Source organism: Myodes glareolus, chromosome 25, assembly GCF_982192425.1.
Source record: "Myodes glareolus chromosome 25, mMyoGla1.1, whole genome shotgun sequence".
NCBI lineage: Eukaryota > Metazoa > Chordata > Mammalia > Rodentia > Cricetidae > Myodes > Myodes glareolus.
This window is the reverse complement of record NC_142050.1, coordinates 39,761,794-39,780,623: the sequence shown is the minus strand read 5'-3', so window position 1 is coordinate 39,780,623 and position 18,830 is coordinate 39,761,794. Positions and strand designations below refer to the sequence as shown.

General features: G+C 47.6%; 2 gene segments (V, D, J or C); both read right to left on the bottom strand.

The window, feature by feature from the left end:
- Positions 1 to 2,540: 2,540 nt before the first annotated feature.
- Positions 2,541 to 7,789, bottom strand: LOC146889623 (T-cell receptor beta-2 chain C region-like). The segment is given in 6 exon segments: positions 2,541 to 2,761; positions 3,035 to 3,141; positions 3,273 to 3,290; positions 3,792 to 4,169; positions 7,429 to 7,617; positions 7,759 to 7,789. Coding segments are annotated over 6 exon segments (744 nt in total).
- Positions 7,790 to 11,476: 3,687 nt separating this feature from the next.
- Positions 11,477 to 16,123, bottom strand: LOC146889622 (T-cell receptor beta-1 chain C region-like). The segment is given in 5 exon segments: positions 11,477 to 11,729; positions 12,028 to 12,134; positions 12,226 to 12,243; positions 12,680 to 13,054; positions 15,967 to 16,123. Coding segments are annotated over 5 exon segments (663 nt in total).
- Positions 16,124 to 18,830: the final 2,707 nt, after the last annotated feature.

Genomic DNA, 18,830 nt, shown 5'->3' with positions numbered 1-18,830 from the left:
CCTTATGTCTTCCAGAGGAAAGACTTGTTGACAAGCTCTGTGGCATCATCCAGTAGCTCCTCCCACAGCCTCCCACCTCTTCCTGTGCCTGCTTTCTGTATCCACAGGAAAGCAGCCACCAGGGCTTCAGACCCAATTTTCTCCCACACGGAGTTATCCTCTCCCCACCTCCACTCTTGTGTAGTGCTAAAGGCGCTTCATCCTTTCCTGATCTGTTTATCCGTACCTTGCTCTCTAACACCCCTCCTTACTCTTAACTCTCTGATCCACATAACACCTACACTTTCTTCAAAGCCTTTGCTTGCTCTTCTCATGTACTTAACTTCCCACCTTTACATGAGAATGGAAACACTGCATGTGCTTACTGTCTCCATAGGTCTAGGACGTGGAAGACATCTTTTTGTCAATGCTGGTATAGAGCTTAAAACACATACCCACTGTTATTATATACTTTAGCCATCATCAAAACAACTACAGCAAAAATATATACAAGAAACAAAGATTGCCACTAGAAAACCACAAAAGTAGTGCAACTGAGGTATCTAGAAAGTTATCATTTATAGATGTTACTAGAATGTTATGATTTCTTAGTCTGAGCCTGACATGAGCCTCATCCTTTCTGGACTGTGAAAACTCCCAATCTGGAGCCCTCCAACTTTTCTTCCTGGACATGCAGTGTCTTACAAGGACTAGTGTACCTTTAGACTCATGCCCGCCCAGACCCCCTGAAAGAGGCTTTGTTTGGAAAAAAGTTTTTGCAGCTGCAGTTGGTTAAGGGCTCAAAATGGAAATGTTCAGGCTCTAAGGTGAGTCTCAAATCCAATGACTCATGTCTTGAAAGAAGAAGAGGGAAATGTGTTCACAGAAATATGGGGATGAGTGCCTCACCAAGGCCAAGGGAGAGATGTTAGAGGACCTGACACAAGGCAAGAAATGCTGAGAGCAATCGGAAGGAAGAAGAGCAAGAAAGGATGCTTTGTCGAAACTGCCAGAAAACACTGACCTGCTGGCAATATGATGATTTTGAACTTGGGGCCTCCAGAAATGCAAGAGAATTGATTTCTACTGCTCCAAACCACTCAGATGGCCCTGCTGGCAATGCGATAATTTTAGACTTGGGGCCTCCAGAACTACAAGAGAATTAATTTCCATTGCCCTTAATCACTTGGCGGCACTTTGCTATATATCTCGTACATGCTGTGTTGACAACCTTGGAAAACTGATATTCTTTGGAATTTAGGCAGTTTCAGTGTGTTTCTTTCTCAGAGGGTGCTAGCAGCTACTCTAGGGTCACCTTGACACAGCATCGTGGTTACTGCTCCAGGGTCACTGTGACTCATGACTGAGCACTCACCATCATGGTTACTTCTCCAAGGTCACCGTGACTCCATGACTGAGCACTCACCATCATGGTCACTGCTCCAGGGCCACCGTGACTCCATGACTGAGCACTCACCATCATGGTCACTGCTCCAGGGTCACCAAGACTCCATGACTGAGCACTCACCATCATGGTCCCTGAGAGGGTGAAGCTTCTAGATCATTATCTTTGGAAAAGCATACTGCAGCTTCAGATCTGCAAACCACAGTTTCTACAGCTATGAGTTAGGGAAACAATTTACTAATAGTATCACTGTAGTTGCAAACACATGTGTCACTGCCAAGCCTAAGACCCAGAGACAGCGACAGTCTCTCAAAAAGGGACTTCTTCATTGTCTTCTCCTTTCTTTGCTTTTGGACTTTGCTTCTTACCCCGACACTAACAATTAACTTTGATAGAGCCCTCGCTCCCCCTGACCATCATTGTCTTTGTTCTATGTTATATATTTTCTAATCTCTGCCAAGAATACTTTTCTATTATAGTGACTAAACCACATCATTTGCACTCCCAAGGCAATTGTCTCTGTCTGAGAAGCTGCACCCAACACCCTCAGCCCAAGCTGATCTGGTCTCAATCTGACAGGGAGATTTACACATTGGAAGGGTTTACACTTCATGTGTAATACTTTAGCTTCTGCAGCGCCCCCACCCACAATCTGAACCTGTGTGTCATGGTCCTGGAGAGACCACTGCTCCTAGATTTCATGTCAGTTTTTCCACTCTCATTGCCTTCTCCAAGACCCCAGGCTAGATATGGAGAGGTTCACAGATCTTAAGTTAAAACTTTCAAACAAGATAAGCCAGAGGTATTAAGGACACGCAGAGATAAAACTCAAAGATGTAACAAAAGACACTGCACTCTGTAATCTATAGGTCTGCTTAGCCTCTGCCCTGTCTGGGCTAGGTTATTGTTAGCGGTAGCTTTTTTTTCTCTGTCTGGATCCTGCTGGTGTTCCAGAGTGGATTCATTGCCTTTCAGAGGAAATGACTCATTGGAGGATGTGGAGTACAGTACCTAGTGGTGGTGGTGGGGCTGGGTGGAGGGGGGGGGAAGAAAAAAAGGCTTTTGGCAAGGAAACAGATTTGCCACTCTTTGTCTTTTCATATGCTCTGGAGTGGAACAGCAGGGCCCCCACAGAAACTGCTGAGACCCAACCAAGTCCAGTCAACATTTTTATTGGCTTATTCTGTTTCAGAGTCAGGAGGTCAGTCTTTGGGAAGCAACTAGGAAGGTCAGATATTCACAGAGGGGGAAGCAAGCTGTGAAGAGAGAATAACTCCTTAGGAAGATGGATTGGAGAAGATGCAGAGGAATCCAGGATCAGGATAGAGAGCAGCCCAGCATGCACAAGAGTCGGTCTCAGGAATTCTTTTTCTTAGCCTGAGGAGGAAAGGACATTGTTAGAGCTTCAGAAGCCATGGAGGAGTGGGAAAAGGACAGGTTAGTAGGGTCCTCAGTAAGATTTTGTGGAGAGTTCCTCATCCTCCAGGAGAGCATAGGCAACCTTTCCAGCATTTTCTCTTTGGTCTGTATCTTGTAAGGTCTTTTTGAGACGACAGGATATAATGGGTTCTCCCCTGAGATTCCCTTCCATTCCACGTTCAGTAGTCTATACCCTCCCTTCAACTGCTTGTCCCATTCTACCATCCTTACCACGGCCATCAGCACCAGGGCACTGACCAACACAGCGTACAAGGCGGCCTTCCCCAGAAGGATCTCATAGAGGATGGTGGCAGACAGGACCCCTTGATGGTAGGACACTGTTGACAGGAAGGGAGAATGGGTAGGTGCCTGTGAGCAGGCAGTGCTGGAAACCCTTGTCCTTGACGTCTAGAGGTTCTTGGCTTCCCAGAGTCCAGACCATGGAAAACTTAGAGAAAGGCTTACTCACCTGAGGTGATGCCACAGTCTGAAAAAAGAGGTGGGGGGAGAAAATATGGGTTAGAGAATGCCGTTGCTTGGGAATATTGTGCCCTAAACAATAAAATTTAAAGCTGGACTCGAAGGCCACAATCACGTGCAGGTCAGGTGGTATAGGCACCCCTGCACACTGCTATTCTTACACTGAAGAACAAGTACAAGACACTGCCACTGTGAACTTAAAATCTAGAAACAGCGATGGGGCTGAGACACGGCTCTCAGATGCTGAGTTGCATTTTAGGTGTGAGGAAACCCACCAGCTCAGCTCAGAGGCACTAAAGAACTGCGGATCCAATGGGCCTGAGCAGCCCCATTAAGTTTAAGTACTCTGTGGGCGGAAGTAAATGCTAAGGTTTTCTAACACCATGTCCTGATTGTCCCTCCCAGCACCCTGGCTTTCTCCCGGCTCTATTCTTTGCTTCTACATGGATCTTGCCATTTTTCTGAGGTACTGGTGCCATTCCTTACCAACACCCAAGGTCTCACGTACCTGCACTGCCCCAGGCACCTGCACTGATGTTCTGGGTGACAGGCTTGGGTGAGGTCTTGGTCCAATCATCTTCATCTGTAAGCCCATAGAACTGGACTTGGCAGCGGAAGTGGTTGCGAGGGTTGTGCCAGAAGGTCGCAGAGACCCTCAGGCGGCTGCTCAGGCAGTAGGTGATGTTATTGTTCTCCAAGTAGGGCTGAGGGTCTGTGCTGACTCCACTGTGGACCTCCTTGCCATTCACCCACCAGCTCAGTTCCACGTGGTCAGGGTAGAAGCCCCTGGCCAGGCACACAAGGGTGGCCATTTGTTTGTCGATGATCTCTGCTTCTGATGGCTCAAACAGGGTGACCTTGGGTGGACTCACCTTGCTCAGATCCTCTGGAAAGTAAAGAATGGTGGAATTAGCATTTTGCTGACTGCTGTCTGGATCTGCTAGAGGCTGTCTGTATCTGAGAAGAACTCGAGGGTTGAGAGAGTTTCTACAAAAGCAAGCATGCTGCGGCAGAGCCCATTTGCTCTACAATCACTGTTCCATTTCTCTTTCCCTTGGTCTGCTATCTGCATTTATCTAGTGGACATCAATGTTCCCTGTCCTTCCATTCTCATAAGGGAAGACCATAAATGGTCCTGCTCAACACCCTACACAATGTCCCCTTATTGACTTTGTTTTTAATTATTTTCCACCAGAAAAAGACTACTTCTGATCATCAGATGAGGTAGTTAAAAGGGACCTGCCACAGAAATCAGAACTGCAGAAACTGAATCTCAACAATGGCCTTCTATGACCGTGTGACCTTGGAAGAGTCTCTTTAATGGCTCCGCATCTGCATCGCTTTGTTTTGTTTTGTTTTCTGCTTGCAAAGTGAGATAATGCAGAATACTGACTTCCAGAACTGACAGAAGTCATGGTTGGATTCTCTGTATCTGAAGTTAAGGGGCAAAAGAATGGAGGATAATTAAGGATGAGATAGATCTTTGGCATAAGGAAGTTACCCTCAGGCCCTATCTATAGATAGCCTATTTTCATACATGAATGTGAAAATACCTTGGTCTACAGTGTGTTCAGGAGGATGTAAGGTTTACTGAATTTCATGGTGTGTGAAATAAACCTGTCAACTTCCCTGCCTCCATTGGTTTTCAAGCAATTTGGTGAAGATGAAGAGATAGACATATTTTGATTCAGCAAACCACAGTCTTCGGGGTAACGGAGAAGCTTTATTCTGACCCTGTCTTATATTTCTATGGCTACCACCTCATTTCCGGGGCTCATGCCATTGGCATCCCACCTGCACAATTTGTATACAAGATCACAGGCTCACAGGCTTAGTGCTTGGTTTCCAACTCTGCAGCCATCTCTTTTTAGTAGAAGTCTACACATTTTTCTTTCCTGTTTCCTTCCTTCCTTCCTTCCTTCCTTCCTTCCTTCCTTCCTTCCTTCCTTCCTTCTTTCTTTCTTTCTTTCTTTCTTTCTTTCTCTTTTTTGACAGAGTCTATGGCCCATAATGGCCTAGAGCTCACTATATTGTCCAAGCTGCCCTTGAACTCACTACATACCCAAGGTTGCCTCACATTCATGGCGTTCCACTTGCCTCAGTCTCCCCACTGTTGGGATTGCAGATGTGAGCCAGCACACCTGGCCACATTTTCCTTTTGGGCTAAGCTTGAAAGCATCCTCGTTGTCTCTGCATCTGTTCAGCCTCTTCCCCTGATGCCCCACTTTCTGTTTAGCAATGTATCTAGGACTTTATGGGCTGAACCTCCATGGAAAAAGTAACATTCTTGCTTCTCTCTGTGGTCCTTGGTGCTCTCAGTTCCTCGGCTTAGGGTCTGACTAACCTCCCCGTGCCTCAGAGATCATGTCTTTGAGAGTCGCCCAGCCTTCTGTGGGAACAACGGAACTCACTCCTCTGACCGCCTCACTCAGTAATCACCCAGTCCCTGCTGTGAAAATCAAAGGCTTGCCTGAGTCAGGCATATTGCTCTCTGCCGCTCTCTGCCATATTAGTCTACGCCAAAGCCAGGACAGATGGAGGCAGATACGAACTATACTCTGAGGTATTACATGCATCGCTCCATAGGGAGCCTGGGGTACCTACATACATCCATGTGTGTGAGTCCCCGAGAATTCTTGGGAGAAAGGATTGCCTATGAAGGGGGGAGTGTGTTATAGTAAGCTGCTGGTGGTATGTGCTTTGCCTTGAATGGCAGTAGCTGAGGGTAAAATTATAAAATTCTTCTCTCCCCTTTTCAAACCACCTTCACATCTGTATCTACTGGAGAGGTTCACACATCAACTCACCTAAGCTTACTTTATCACCAAAGAGCCAGGACTGAATTCAGCCTCATCTGGTCATAACATCTGGCTCTTTTCTCTAGCCCACCTGAACACAGGAAACCAGAATATCCTTTAGGCACATTTTAACATGGCTGAGTCCCCTTGGATCCAGCTTAGCGTTCCAACCACAAACGCCGTCCACTGTTGCTATGGTTATCCAATCATACAGGTCCACACTCCCAGGCTGTGAGTTATTTCTCTTCTATAGCTTTGGTCCCCATTGCCAAGTGATGGTTAAGGTCCATACTAGTACTAGAATCGTAAGGTTGTTCAAGCATTTTTTTCCTTCATCTTCCTGGATAATATTTGAACTTTAATGTGTGTTTGTGAACATCACACTCCCTTCACATCTGTCTAGCCTAAAATGCATGGTGTACTCACTAAAGATTTTAGGTCAGGATTCAGAGAAATGTTTTGAGGATAAACAGACCCCAGTGAATAAGATTCCCCCTGACTTGGGACTGACTAGCCATGAGAAGGTGTGGACGCTAGCTAGGATTCCATCCCTGCTTCAAGGGATCTCAAACTTAAAGGGAAAACAGTGGAGGGAGTTTAAAAATCAAAGATCTGTTTTTAACTGTTCAGGAAAGAAAAAACAATCAATAGCACACCAACACCACCAGGCTTTTGATTTTTCTGTTCCAGTGTTTATCTGTCTGTCTTTGGTTTCTTGCCTGGCACATTCTCCTCCTTTCAGAAGACCCTCGTTCGAATAACTGTTGCTGATGAGACCAGTCTCGAGGTCCGCCGCACCACCTCTGGGATCCCGCTCTCTCTATCTACCCCTTAGTTCTTTACTCTCCTCTTAACTTATCAAAAACAAGTTTGTTCCAGAGTCCTAGATAAACCCTTTTCTTCACCGCCCAGCCAGTACGTTCAAACCTCAGAGAAAAGAGAACTAAACCGACTCTGTCCTGGCTTGCGAAAGCAATGCTTAGCGCCCAATACCTTGCCAACTCACGCAGCCGTCCCAGAAGCCGTGAAGTTGAGAGCTGTACCCTATTGTAGACTCCCCAGGGAGCTCTAACCCCCGTCAACACCAGATTCCTCCAGGGACCCGGGAACAAAGGCTGGGAGCGCGCGCAAGATGCTTACCTAAGACCGTGAGCCTGGTGCCTGGACCGAAAGACTGCTCATAGGAGCACAGAGGCGCAGCCCCACACGCAAACCCTACAGTACAGCGAGCTAGTACCCAGATTCCGGACAATCTCCCTGTTACTTGGCCTCCCACAGGGCCTGGGAAACCTGTGCAAAGACGCCAGCTGCCCCGAGGCTCGCCGCTGCAGTTGCCAAGTAGCTCACCTAGCACGGCCAACTGGCGGCCAGTTCCGAAAGTCAAGCCAAGGACTGAGAAGCACAAGCCGAGGACTCCGCAGAGAAACCCGGCCAAGGCACCCGCGCCCACTGCAGCCCCAGCCCGCCCGCACCGCGCGTGGGGCCCCAGCTCACCTAGCACGAGGAGACGCGTGCCTGGCCCAAAGTACTGGGTTTCTTGGTTCACAGCACCAGAGCCCAGCACAAAAACACCCCAACTCACCTAGAACTGTCAATCGGGTGCCTGCACCGAAGTACTGGGTGTTTTGGCTCACAGCCCCTTGGTACAGCACAAAAACTAGCCCTGGCCATTGTTACCTGGGAATCCCGGTAAGGAGACATTCCGCATCCCCCCAACCCCCATCACTGGCTCCAAACTTACCAAGCACGGTCAGTCTGGTTCCTGGACCAAAATACAGAGTGTCTGCGCTCACAGCCTCCAGGCTCAGGACAAGAACCCGGGGTTGCCTACTCCTGCTATCCCAACCCTTGCTCAGATCACCATCAATCACGAGTGCCCTCCTGATCCCAGCATCCACTCCAGAAATCCTTCCACCTGCTCAGGCGGAAAGGAAGCTGAGCAGCTGTTCTCCTGTGTCCATCTTACCCCCCACAGTCCCTCCCCAGCTGCCCCGCTTACCCAGCACTATCAACTTGGAGCCTTCTCCAAAGTACAGCTGCCCGGTGTTTGCACAGCTCTGGGGTTATTGGCACAAACCCTGTCTATCCTGATGCAGGGCTATGGATGGTTCAGTGCCCATTCTGCCAAGGCTTTCTGGCTCCAGGGGTCTTTCTGGCTATTATACTGCCCTCCCTCCCACCTGTGTGGCCGCTACCTTCTTACCTAGCACCGTGAGTCGCGTGCCTGGTCCGAAGTGCTGTTCTGCATTGGAACACAGCAGAAAAGGGCTGCCAAGAATTCTCCCTCCTTCTTCACCTTCCTTCGCATAGACTCAGGGTTACCCCCGTTCTCCATCTACCTCCAGAATCGGTAAAGCAATCTGGACGCTGCGTGAGGCAAACTTCAATTTGAAGAGGAGATGCAACATTTGGCTTGGGAATTAGTATCCATCTAATTCCCTCGGGAAATTGGCACAGTGAACTTGAAATCTGACAGCTTCCTGGTGGGGTTGGGTAGCCTCTGACCAGAAAAGACATGTTACACCTTTCCCACAATGCATTTATTTATGTACTTGATATTTTTAATGAGTTCTTAATTTATCACTCATGTGCAGATGGATACTTTGCCAAGGGTAAGCCTTATGAAAGAGGCTAAACAGTGACCCTACTCTCTAGATAGGCTTTCACATTTATGGGAAACTACCTAGGACAATGGGATGCATAAATATTGTAAGACCTTGTGAGATCACCCACATAGACCCCCTCCTCAAATGACAAATGCATTCCTTGGGCTGAGAGTTGATGTTCTCAAGGGTAGAGCTTTTTGTAAAAGCACCTCCTCTATTTGAATCATTGTGCCCCCCCCCAGTCCCCACAATGTTACACCATGATACAAAAATGTTTCACCCCCACGGATGCCCTCCCCCAGTGCCTTTCCTGCCCCAGGCAGGGGCAGGAAGCCCAGGTGTTAGAGAGGTTAGCCCGACTGAGAGGGGCTGGGAAAAGACTAAAGCTGGGCAAATTTAAAGAAAGGAGGAGCTTGGAGAAGAGCTGGTTACTAATGGTGGTGCTGTTGATGGGGGCAGGGAGACCCCCGTTCTGATCCTGCTCTCACTCTAGGAGACCATCTATGTCACTGGGTCTCCCCTCTTTGACTCACAGTGCCCACCTGCTCAGGCTGGCATTTATAGTGAGGTGGGTGGGAGGAGTGAAGCGGAAGGGCCCCAACAGGAGAATCTCCAGAGCAGCTGATGCATCTTAGAACACAGAGACAAGTAGCTCCGAAGCCGCCATCAGTCATTGCTAGCTATTGCTATCCGGATGAAATTCAGCTTCCTCACTCACTTAGTCCTCAAATATTTAGCAGGCGCATATGTGTTAGGGTCCATGCTGTTTGCAAGGAGATGAGTCCATTCTCAAAGTGGCATGAGCTGGTATGATTTCTCAGCCTTGATTTTGGTTATTTCTGTCTCTGACTCTTGCATCGAATAAATGGCTAAACTCTGAAGCATCCAGCTATATTGTGTGTGCTTTTCCTGCTCCCTCTGGTCAGCACGACCACACCCTTGAGTGCACAGAGTGCACAAATGAGAGCCCGTACATTCTCATGCCCTTGTCTGATTATCCAGCTGCCGAGTGCGGTATATCGGACAGTTCCCACAGCAACTTTAAAGCACTTGCTTTTGTTTCTGCTTTTTCTTCATGACTTAGTCCCTTTATGGAGAAATGGATTCCTTCAGGACTGGTTTAGTTAGCTCTGTTCCCTGGGTTTTCAAAAGTAACACGTTACGGTTATATTTGTTTAGTGAGTGGGTAATGTGAATGTACCTGTTAATGTATGTGTCTGTATGTAGCTATATATGTACGTTTGCATAGATTAAACTCTGAAATCATATGCAATAGAGAGGGGAAGGACGTGTGGAAGTGTAGGTGACTGTTCTGAGAGGGCCCTACTGAGATGACTGTGTCTAAAATAGGGTCACTTTTATTTCCCTTTTCATTCAAAGGTTTATTAAAAAATTACTGCCAAGTGTCTATCCTGATCCTGAAACAAAATATCATGCAGTATTCCAGGGTAGTTTGAAAAATAATATGCTAGTTATGAAGAAATCACCAGTTACACGGGGGTTGTCAGATAAGAAACAGTTCCCATCGACTATGGTAAGAGTCTTGAAGGAGGTCTTCACAAGGTGCCAGACAGCAAAAATACAGACTGTAACTTGGGGAGTTAGAAGCAAGGAGTAGGAACAAAGCTAGGGAAGGTTCCAGGAAGACACTGAAGCCAATGCTTAAAGCCAAATAGGGTTTACTGAGGGAAGAGGGGCACCACGCTGTTCCAGATCGGGTAGGCAGGAGAACATGCAGAATGGCATGGGAGTGATGAGAGGAGTGGGGTATGTGGGGTTATGAGGTAAAGTGAATCACCAGTTCTTTATGCCATCTCCAGGATGACAACTACCCCATGACTAACCCACCATGGAGACAAGACTACCCCATCAGGGGGACATAAATACCTCACCATGGTGACATGACTGCCCCACCATGGGGACATTACTGCCCCATCATGGGGACATTACTGCCCCATCATGGGGACATGACTATCCTACCATGATGACATGACTACCATCATGGAAACAACGAGAACACAGGGAGCATGTGAAGGTTTTCTTTCCCCCGCCTTTTTTTTTCTTTTTTTTTTTAAACAGGGTTCTCTGCAGCTTTGGAGCCTGACCTGGAACTAGCTTTTGTAGACTAGGCTGGTCTCAAACTCACAAAGCTCCACCTGTCTCTGCCTTCTGAGTGCTGGAATTAAAGGCATGTGCCACCACCATCCATGAAGGTTTTCTAGATGAAGAAATAAGGCTGGCTCTTGATAAGAAGCTGCATTATTTGTGCTTCTAGGCCCAACCATGGGATATTGTTTAAATCCCTCTATTTCACTAGCTAAAAATTTACCAACAGATTCGTATCTTAAAGAGAAGACACCTTTCCCACTGAAATAGAATTTTCCAAGACAGTGCATGATCATGTGGTCAGCTGGGAGCGTGGCTTGGTGAACAAACACATGTGCTCACTGAGAGGCTAGAAGGAAGTTTGGTGACACACAGGGAACCTTGTTATACCACCAGGACACAACCAGTTGCAGAGGGTTACATTGGTGTAACCTATGACTTCTCTCCAGCATGCTTTTTTGAGGGTCAGAAACTTCCTGTACTCAGAACTCCTGTCTTTCTCTCTTGAGAATCTCTATTTCCCATCACCTCCCAATAGCCTCTTCTGTTACTGTTAGGGTTGGGGGCCTTTTCTTACCTGAACTGGCCACCATTTTTTTGTTTTGAATATCTCACCCTTCACGATTGATCAGGGAGTACAAAGAGAGACAAGAAATAAAGATAGCGACATACACGAGTCAGAGTCAGGTCATTCTAGTACAAGTTTATTGGTTATGTTTTTTAATTGTATGTATGCTAGGTTGCTCTCCAGGTCCCAGGGATTTCAGATGCACATGGGTAACTACACATGACTAGTAAGCAGACTTTGGGACACACGGACAAATGAGGACAGCTTTTCAGAAGTGCTGGAAATGGAGAATCTCAATTAGTGACACAAGGGGTTGGAAGCTCTGAACTCCGCCTCCAAGTCTGGCCTCAGGAATTCTTTCTTTTGACCTGCAGAAGAGAAGGGTTTTAGATTTACCAAGGGCCCTGCTCAGTGGAGCTTGAGAGGAAGTATAGAAATGATAGGGCTCCTCAAATATCCCTTGGGGTTTTGGGTTACCACAGATTGTCCTCTGCATGGCTCATTCACTGCAGTTGCTTGAAGTTTCTGCTTGTCTTTTATGACACAGGAGCAAAACTCTCTCTATTGCTTAGCTCTGGTTCTGCTAGAACCCCTGAGCCCCTCGATCTTAGTATCTTGTGGGCCATATAGCACCTCCCCTGTATGGCCCATTTGCCTTTTCCTTACCATGGCCATCAGCACCAGGGTACTGACAAGCACAGCGTACAGGGTGGCCTTCCCCAGCAGGATCTCATAAAGTATGGTGGCAGACAGGACCCCTTGTTGATAGGATGCTGTAGAAAGTAAAGGAAAACAGGTAAGTACCTCTGGACAGGCAGCTAACTGCAGTCAAGGTCAGGAGAGGTGAAGAGGGAGTCAGCTCACCTGAGGTAATGCCACAATCTGAAAGAAAAGAGAGGCAGGAAAATGGATGAGACCTCTTTTTATTAAGCAGACTGAAAATTAAGTCTGCCTCGAGGCTACCATAGTCTGACAGATCAGCCTCCCTGGGTGGCCCCACAACCCTCCTTCTTCTATTGTGCCAATGCAAACCTATTATTCTTGAAACCCATACATACCTTACACACCAAAATAATGATTCAGAGGCTGCACTACACAAGGCCATGGAAAGGAGACCCTACATGTAAGGCTGCTGGGCTGAGGATCTGGTGTTAGGAATAGCTGTAGCTGTCTTATTTTGGCAAGTTTTAGTCCCCTGCCACAGTTTTTGCTTTGTCAGGACTTTCTGGCTTCTGCCTGCATCCTTCCATTTCTCTTAGACACTAGCGATGGTCATTCTTCTTACCTGCTGCTCCCCAGGTCCCATGTATGTACGTACCTGCCTTGCCCCAGGCACCTGCACTGATGTTCTGGGTGACAGGCTTGGGTGAGGTCTTGGTCCAATCATCTTTATCTGTAAGCCCATAGAACTGGACTTGGCAGCGGAAGTGGTTGCGAGGGTTGTGCCAGAAGGTCGCAGAGACCCTCAGGCGGCTGCTCAGGCAGTAGGTGATATTGTTCTCCAAGTAGGGCTGAGGGTCTGTGCTGACTCCACTGTGGACCTCCTTGCCATTCACCCACCAGCTCAGTTCCACGTGGTCAGGGTAGAAGCCCCTGGCCAGGCACACAAGGGTGGCCATTTGTTTGTTGATGATCTCTGCTTCTGATGGCTCAAACAGGGTGACCTTGGGTGGACTCACCTTGCTCAGATCCTCTGGAAATGAAGAGAGGAGGGCTGCTATGAGAGCTGTCTAGGTCTGGCTTAGACTGTGTGAGAGATGGCTGGGCAAATTCATTCCAAAGTACAACTATGTTTTAGTAGGTCCTGTTAGCTTTCTGTCACCATCTAACTCTGTTCTGAGTCTCCCTTGGTGCTTTCTCTTTGATTTATGGGTTTATTTCTCCCCCATTTTCCTAAGATGGAATCATACCCTGATTTTCTGGACACTCTTGTAATGCCTTACGTACTGTGACTTTGTTTGATCACCTGTCAAAAAGAATATACACAGTTTTATGTTTCAAAACCGTAATTCATGCATGGCTATCTGATCTTTTAGATTTGAAATAGTGGAACAGGGAGAGCTTGAATTTTGAGGCAAAAGTGTCATGACAACATCACGATCCTAAGAGCTAAGGTGATTTATTTTTTCTTACTATTTTCCTTTTTTGGGGGATGAGGTGAAAGTTTTAATGTGTTTGGGTGATTCTGCATACTATCAACATGTGTTGCCTAAAGGAGACATTTTCCCCCCTTAACATTCAGAAAAGTCTCCAAGTTTCTGAATACCTTGCTCAACTCTTCCCGCCCCCACTCTCCTCTGCATGCAGCTTACTTGGAGGTTCCAGCTTGTCTCTGGCTGGCCGCCTATCTGATGTTCCCCATCCACTCCTACACCGAGGTGTAAGAGGGCTGTGGCGGCTTGCTCAGGAAAGCTGCTGTGCTGTGGAAGGTATTATTCATAGGTTGAACTCTTCTATGTTTCCAGTGCTCAGCAAACCTCGATGAGTTTCAGAACTCCAGTTCACAGCCTAACTTTGCATCCCTTGATGAAGTGAAAGACCAATTGCTCCTCTAAACAAATCTTAAAGCACAAAGGAGTGGGTCTCCACTGGAAAGGCCTGGGCCCTAGATGCTTAGAGAATGGGACAGAGAAAAGCTTGCTAGGACTATTGAAAAGAACGACTCCCTCTGAAGATGGAGTTTGCACACAACCTCCAAGCATCCTTCCTTTGTGTGGAATTTAATGTCCTCCCTCTTTGGCTGAGTTCTGACAGAAAAGCAAGGTTCTCGTGCAGAAACACGACAACAGAAGGTCTTTTTCTCTGTCTGAAGTTGAGGGCTTGTGGGGGAAATTGAGACATGGGTTTGGACAAAGACAAACAGTGGCTTTCAGGATAATGAGGTGGCCTTTGACTCCTCTAAAAGAATTTGGGAGAGAGAAAGGGGTATGGGAGAAAGGATAGAGGAAGAGGGCAGGATGGGAGTGATGTAGAACTTCATTTATAAGGTTCTCAAAATTAAGAAACAAACAAATTCATTAATTTTTGACTTAGTCTTTTAAGTGAAAGTTAATTTTAAATTGTCCTTCTTATTTTATGTCTTGGAGAGCCTGGGATAGCTTAGCATTAATATTTTTTTTTTATGAATATCACCCTAGACTATCTCCTCCACCCAAACTTTATTCCTCTGAATCCCAGGCATTTGAATCCAGTGTTGAGGAGTTTTCTGTAGCATCCATGGCATCTGTCCTATCTAGAAGAAAGTATCTATGCAAGCTTCTAGTCCCAGGAGGACTGAGGCGCCCCATGCTCACATCTTTTTCTGTCTCTCAGACCTCATCACTTCCCTCCCCACTCCCCCAGCCGGACTGCTTTCCTTCCAAGCACAATATCGGTTATGTTAGGCTTTCATGATAGATACATTAGTTTATTATCCCAAGAAGACCTGGGATCTGAGGACCACTTATCTATTTTCTCTTTTTTCTACATAATCTGGTGCTAATATGTCATTTCTCCAGTTGTAAGCATATTCATATCTATGCCAAAGATACCCACCGAGTACAAAGAACTTCAAACTCCCCTGCAGGCAGCTAAAGCTCCTGTAATGCTTTAACAAAGCTTGTGCCTGCTGCTCGGGATGAGCCCTCAAGTCGCCCTAATACCACCAGCCTGGTCCCCTCGGCCGTCTAGCCCTTTAAACCACACTAAGCAGACAAACACAAGTCTTCAGAGACTGATCGAGGGAAAAAGAGGAAGGTAGGATTAGAAGCCTGTGCTGGAGTTCAGGGTGATGTTTGAAATCAGGAGACAGAGCTATGCACCGAAGTAGGTCAACAGTGCAGAAGGAGAATGAGACGGACAGGATGGAGAACTGGTATTAGAGAGAAAACAAGCAGCGCATCGGTCACAGCGTACGAACGATCAGAGTCCAAAGAATAATAAAAAGAAGAGCGAGAAAACCCAAAGCCCCCAAGACAAGGCATTCTGTAAGTAGAAGGAGAAAGCAAGCCCAGGAATGAGCAAGCTACCAGGTTCCGGGGAAGGTTGGAGAGGGCACAGGGTTCCAGATGGGAACAGGTGACTCTGCCTTGCAATCTTATACCTAAGTTCCTTTCCCAGACCATCGTGATCCAACACAGGCACCCCTCCAGCCAGGAATAGAGCCCCCATACCTGTCACAGTGAGCCTGGTGCCTGCTGCAAAGAAGAGGGGCGAATTATAGGAACACAGCTGCAGGAGGCCTTGGTAAAACCCACCAGCAGTCCCGAGGCAGAGAGCTAGCCCTAGTTCCCTGAGAGCCGGATAACTGGCACTGTCTGCCTGCAGGCAGGATTCTAGACTACAGTAATTCCATGAGGCATGTGACAGGAGGGGGACAAGAGGAAGGGACTCAGGAGGACATCCATGCAAACGAAAAGGTAAGATAACCGTGGGAGGGAGAGAGGAGATTGCTCACTGAAACAGTTGCTGGTTCATCTTGTCATGAGGGAGAGAGAAGTCGCTTAGATCCCAGCAAGTAAAAGGATAACTAAATTCCTATGCCCCTTCCACCAGTGCTGGGGGCGGGGGCAGGGACACTCTGGCTCCAAGGGACAGTAGCCCCATCTTTTCAGTTCTGTAGCTTACCTAGAACAGACAGTCGAGTCCCCTCTCCAAAATATTGGGCCTGATTGTTACACAGTACAACATGAGAGGGACAAACCCCTGAGGAACCGCTGGGACCTTCCAATGTCTCCACACAGAATCCCCAGGGGCTAGGGCACAACATAACCTTCTCCACCCTTTCGTCCTCTCTGAGCCACAGCCTAGGGTAAGTTTACAGTCCTTTCCTTCTCCAAGGAGCTCCCCTGCACCCCGAGACTTACTACACACCCTCCGGAGAAAGAACCCTTTTACATACCCAGGACAGACAGCTTGGTTCCATGACCGAAAAATAATCTTTCGTTGGACACACAACATTAAAGCCTGGTGGTAAAACTGTCTCGTGCCCTCTGTCCCTCCTCCCAATGCCCACTTTCCTGCTAGCTTCCCTCTTCCCTGAGGACAGTTTGATCTCTGGGGAGTGGAAGGACAGACAGCTATGCAGTATTAACTAATGGAATCGCCAATCAGTTTGTGTGGTGGGTCCATACATCCTCCTCTCTGATGTCTGTCTTCTGTCTGTGTGAGCGGATTAGACAGCAGGACTAGGGGCTGTATGTGAAGCTGATTCCCAGGGGATCCTGCCTGCACTCAGCAAGGTGCCCAGGCTTGGCATAGCCGGTCTGTGAAATATTGAGACAAATATCCTTCCCTGCTTGCAAGCAGGAGCACAGACATTTAGGTCTTCTTGACAGATAATTCCTGGGACACTGGAGGCACCCCAGATCGAGGCTGCCCTTGGGCCCTAACTTACCTACAACAGTGAGCTGGCTTCCTTCTCCAAAATAGAGCGTGTTTCCAGAACACAGCCTCCTAAGTCCACTTCAAAACCCTGCACTCTCTGTGAACCCACCTCCTTTCTCTTCCCTGTCCTCTGTCCCAGGCTCATCTTGACCCAGCCAGGAACCTTCAGAGCGCCTTTGTGCAATCAGCCTCCCTAGAATGTCGTCCCAGACACGAGCTGGTTTCTCCCTCAAGCAAGACCCATGAGCTAGCTCCTTCTTCTGGTTCCCAGAACACAGTCAGGCTTTCCATCCCACACCCAAGGACCCTTAGGCCTTACCTAGTACCAAAAGCCTGGTCCCTGAGCCGAAGGTGTAGTCGTAATTTGCACAACAGAATACAGGTACCCCAAAATGAACATCGAGGACACGCTTTGTCCTGGAGATTTACCTGAAAGATATCTTACCTATCACTGTGAGCCTGGTTCCTTTACCAAAGAAAACTTCTGTGTTTGCACAGTGCCGTGGGGCAAGGAGGAAAACAAGCTTAAGGTGTGAAGAGACGATGGTCCTGGCTAGTGTCTAGAAGACCCTAGGAGGAGTAATACCCTTGTGTGCTTTATAGATATGGTGCCCCAGAACATTTTGATATTAGATTTGTGGGAATGTAGAACATGGCAGATTCCATCCAGTAGGACCTACATCCCTTTTGTGAAGGATGCTCTCTATACATTCTCTCTGAGTGTCTATCAAAATGAGGTAGGCCTGCAGAGAGCAGGTTCCTAGGACCAGCCCAGAGCTGAGATCTTCATGGCTTCTTTTTGAGGAATCTGCAGAACTGGTCAGCCTTTCCATTGATGGTGCTCTTGTTCCATAAAGGTTGTCTGAAGGGCGTCCCTGCAGCCTCTGCCTCTGGGACCACTAAGTCATTCTTCTTATGCTTGTGCTGATTTTGTATGGAGGCTTTCTTTGATAAGGCTCTATTCTTTTCTGATCTTGGTCTGGCAGGTAGCAGAGGTGAAGTGGAAGCATTCTGGATCTAAACACTTCTAGGCCTGGGTCCTACGAGAAAAGCAGAGGCCTGCCGGCCTTAGGATAGACAGAGAGGTTTTTGTAAAGGTTTCCCATAGACTTGAATCACCGTGCCCCCTGTCCCCACAATGTTACAGCTTTATACAAAAACGACCCTCCCACCCACAGGTCCACCCCTTGGAGGCTGGAAGAAACCACCAGAGCAGCTGCTCCTCTGAGGGGAGTTGAAGCTAAGGAAGGTGACATTTCCCCCTTTGTGCAAGGTGGTGGGAAGAAGAGAGCCAACAGGGAGTTTCCTCCTTGCCTCTGGCCTTCCTTTGTTCTTGGAGCTGGGTGTCACTGCAATGCTGTTTACTGAAGGGGCTGGATCCCCTCTAGTATCCGCCCTTCTCAGGCTGTCATCTTATAAGGAAACCACCCACTCTCTGAGGAAGTGACAGACCTAATCTAGCCTGGCTCTGCCCATGCCCCAAGGTTGTGCATCACCCAGAGGTGGCAGCTTCCTCCCAAGAATAAGCTTCTCTCTCTCTTTCTCTCTCTCTCTCTCTCTCTCTCTCTCTCTCTCTCGCTCGCTCTCGCTCTCGCTCTCTCTGTGACAGACTCAAGCCTTTTCTAGGGTTGACTAGACTCTGGACTTCTTAGAACAAAGACGAAGATGCACCGTCTTTTCAGGAATGGGTATGGAATGAGGTGAAGTGACTACAAATGTTATGTTTAAATTCATCCAGCTGGGCAAAGGGAGACAGGGACAAGTCTCCACAAAGGCTGCGTAGAGACAGTTTGGAAACTTTTCTAATATAATCACAGGGCCTTGTGATTGTAGCTGCATTGTGGTCTTCTCTGAAGATGTTTCAAAACATTCGTAGATATTTCCATTTTCCTGGTTCAAGATGAGTCTGGCAGGGAGTGAAAGCCCACACACCCTAGCACTGAGAGACAGAAGCAGGCAGATATGTCAGTTTCAGCCCAGTTTGGTTAATATACAGAGTTCCAGGCCAGCTAGGGCTACACTTTAAGACTCCATCTCGACAAGAGACGAACTGACTCTGAAATCCAACCTGCCCTTGCATGCCCTGGGTCTCCCCTCCACACCTT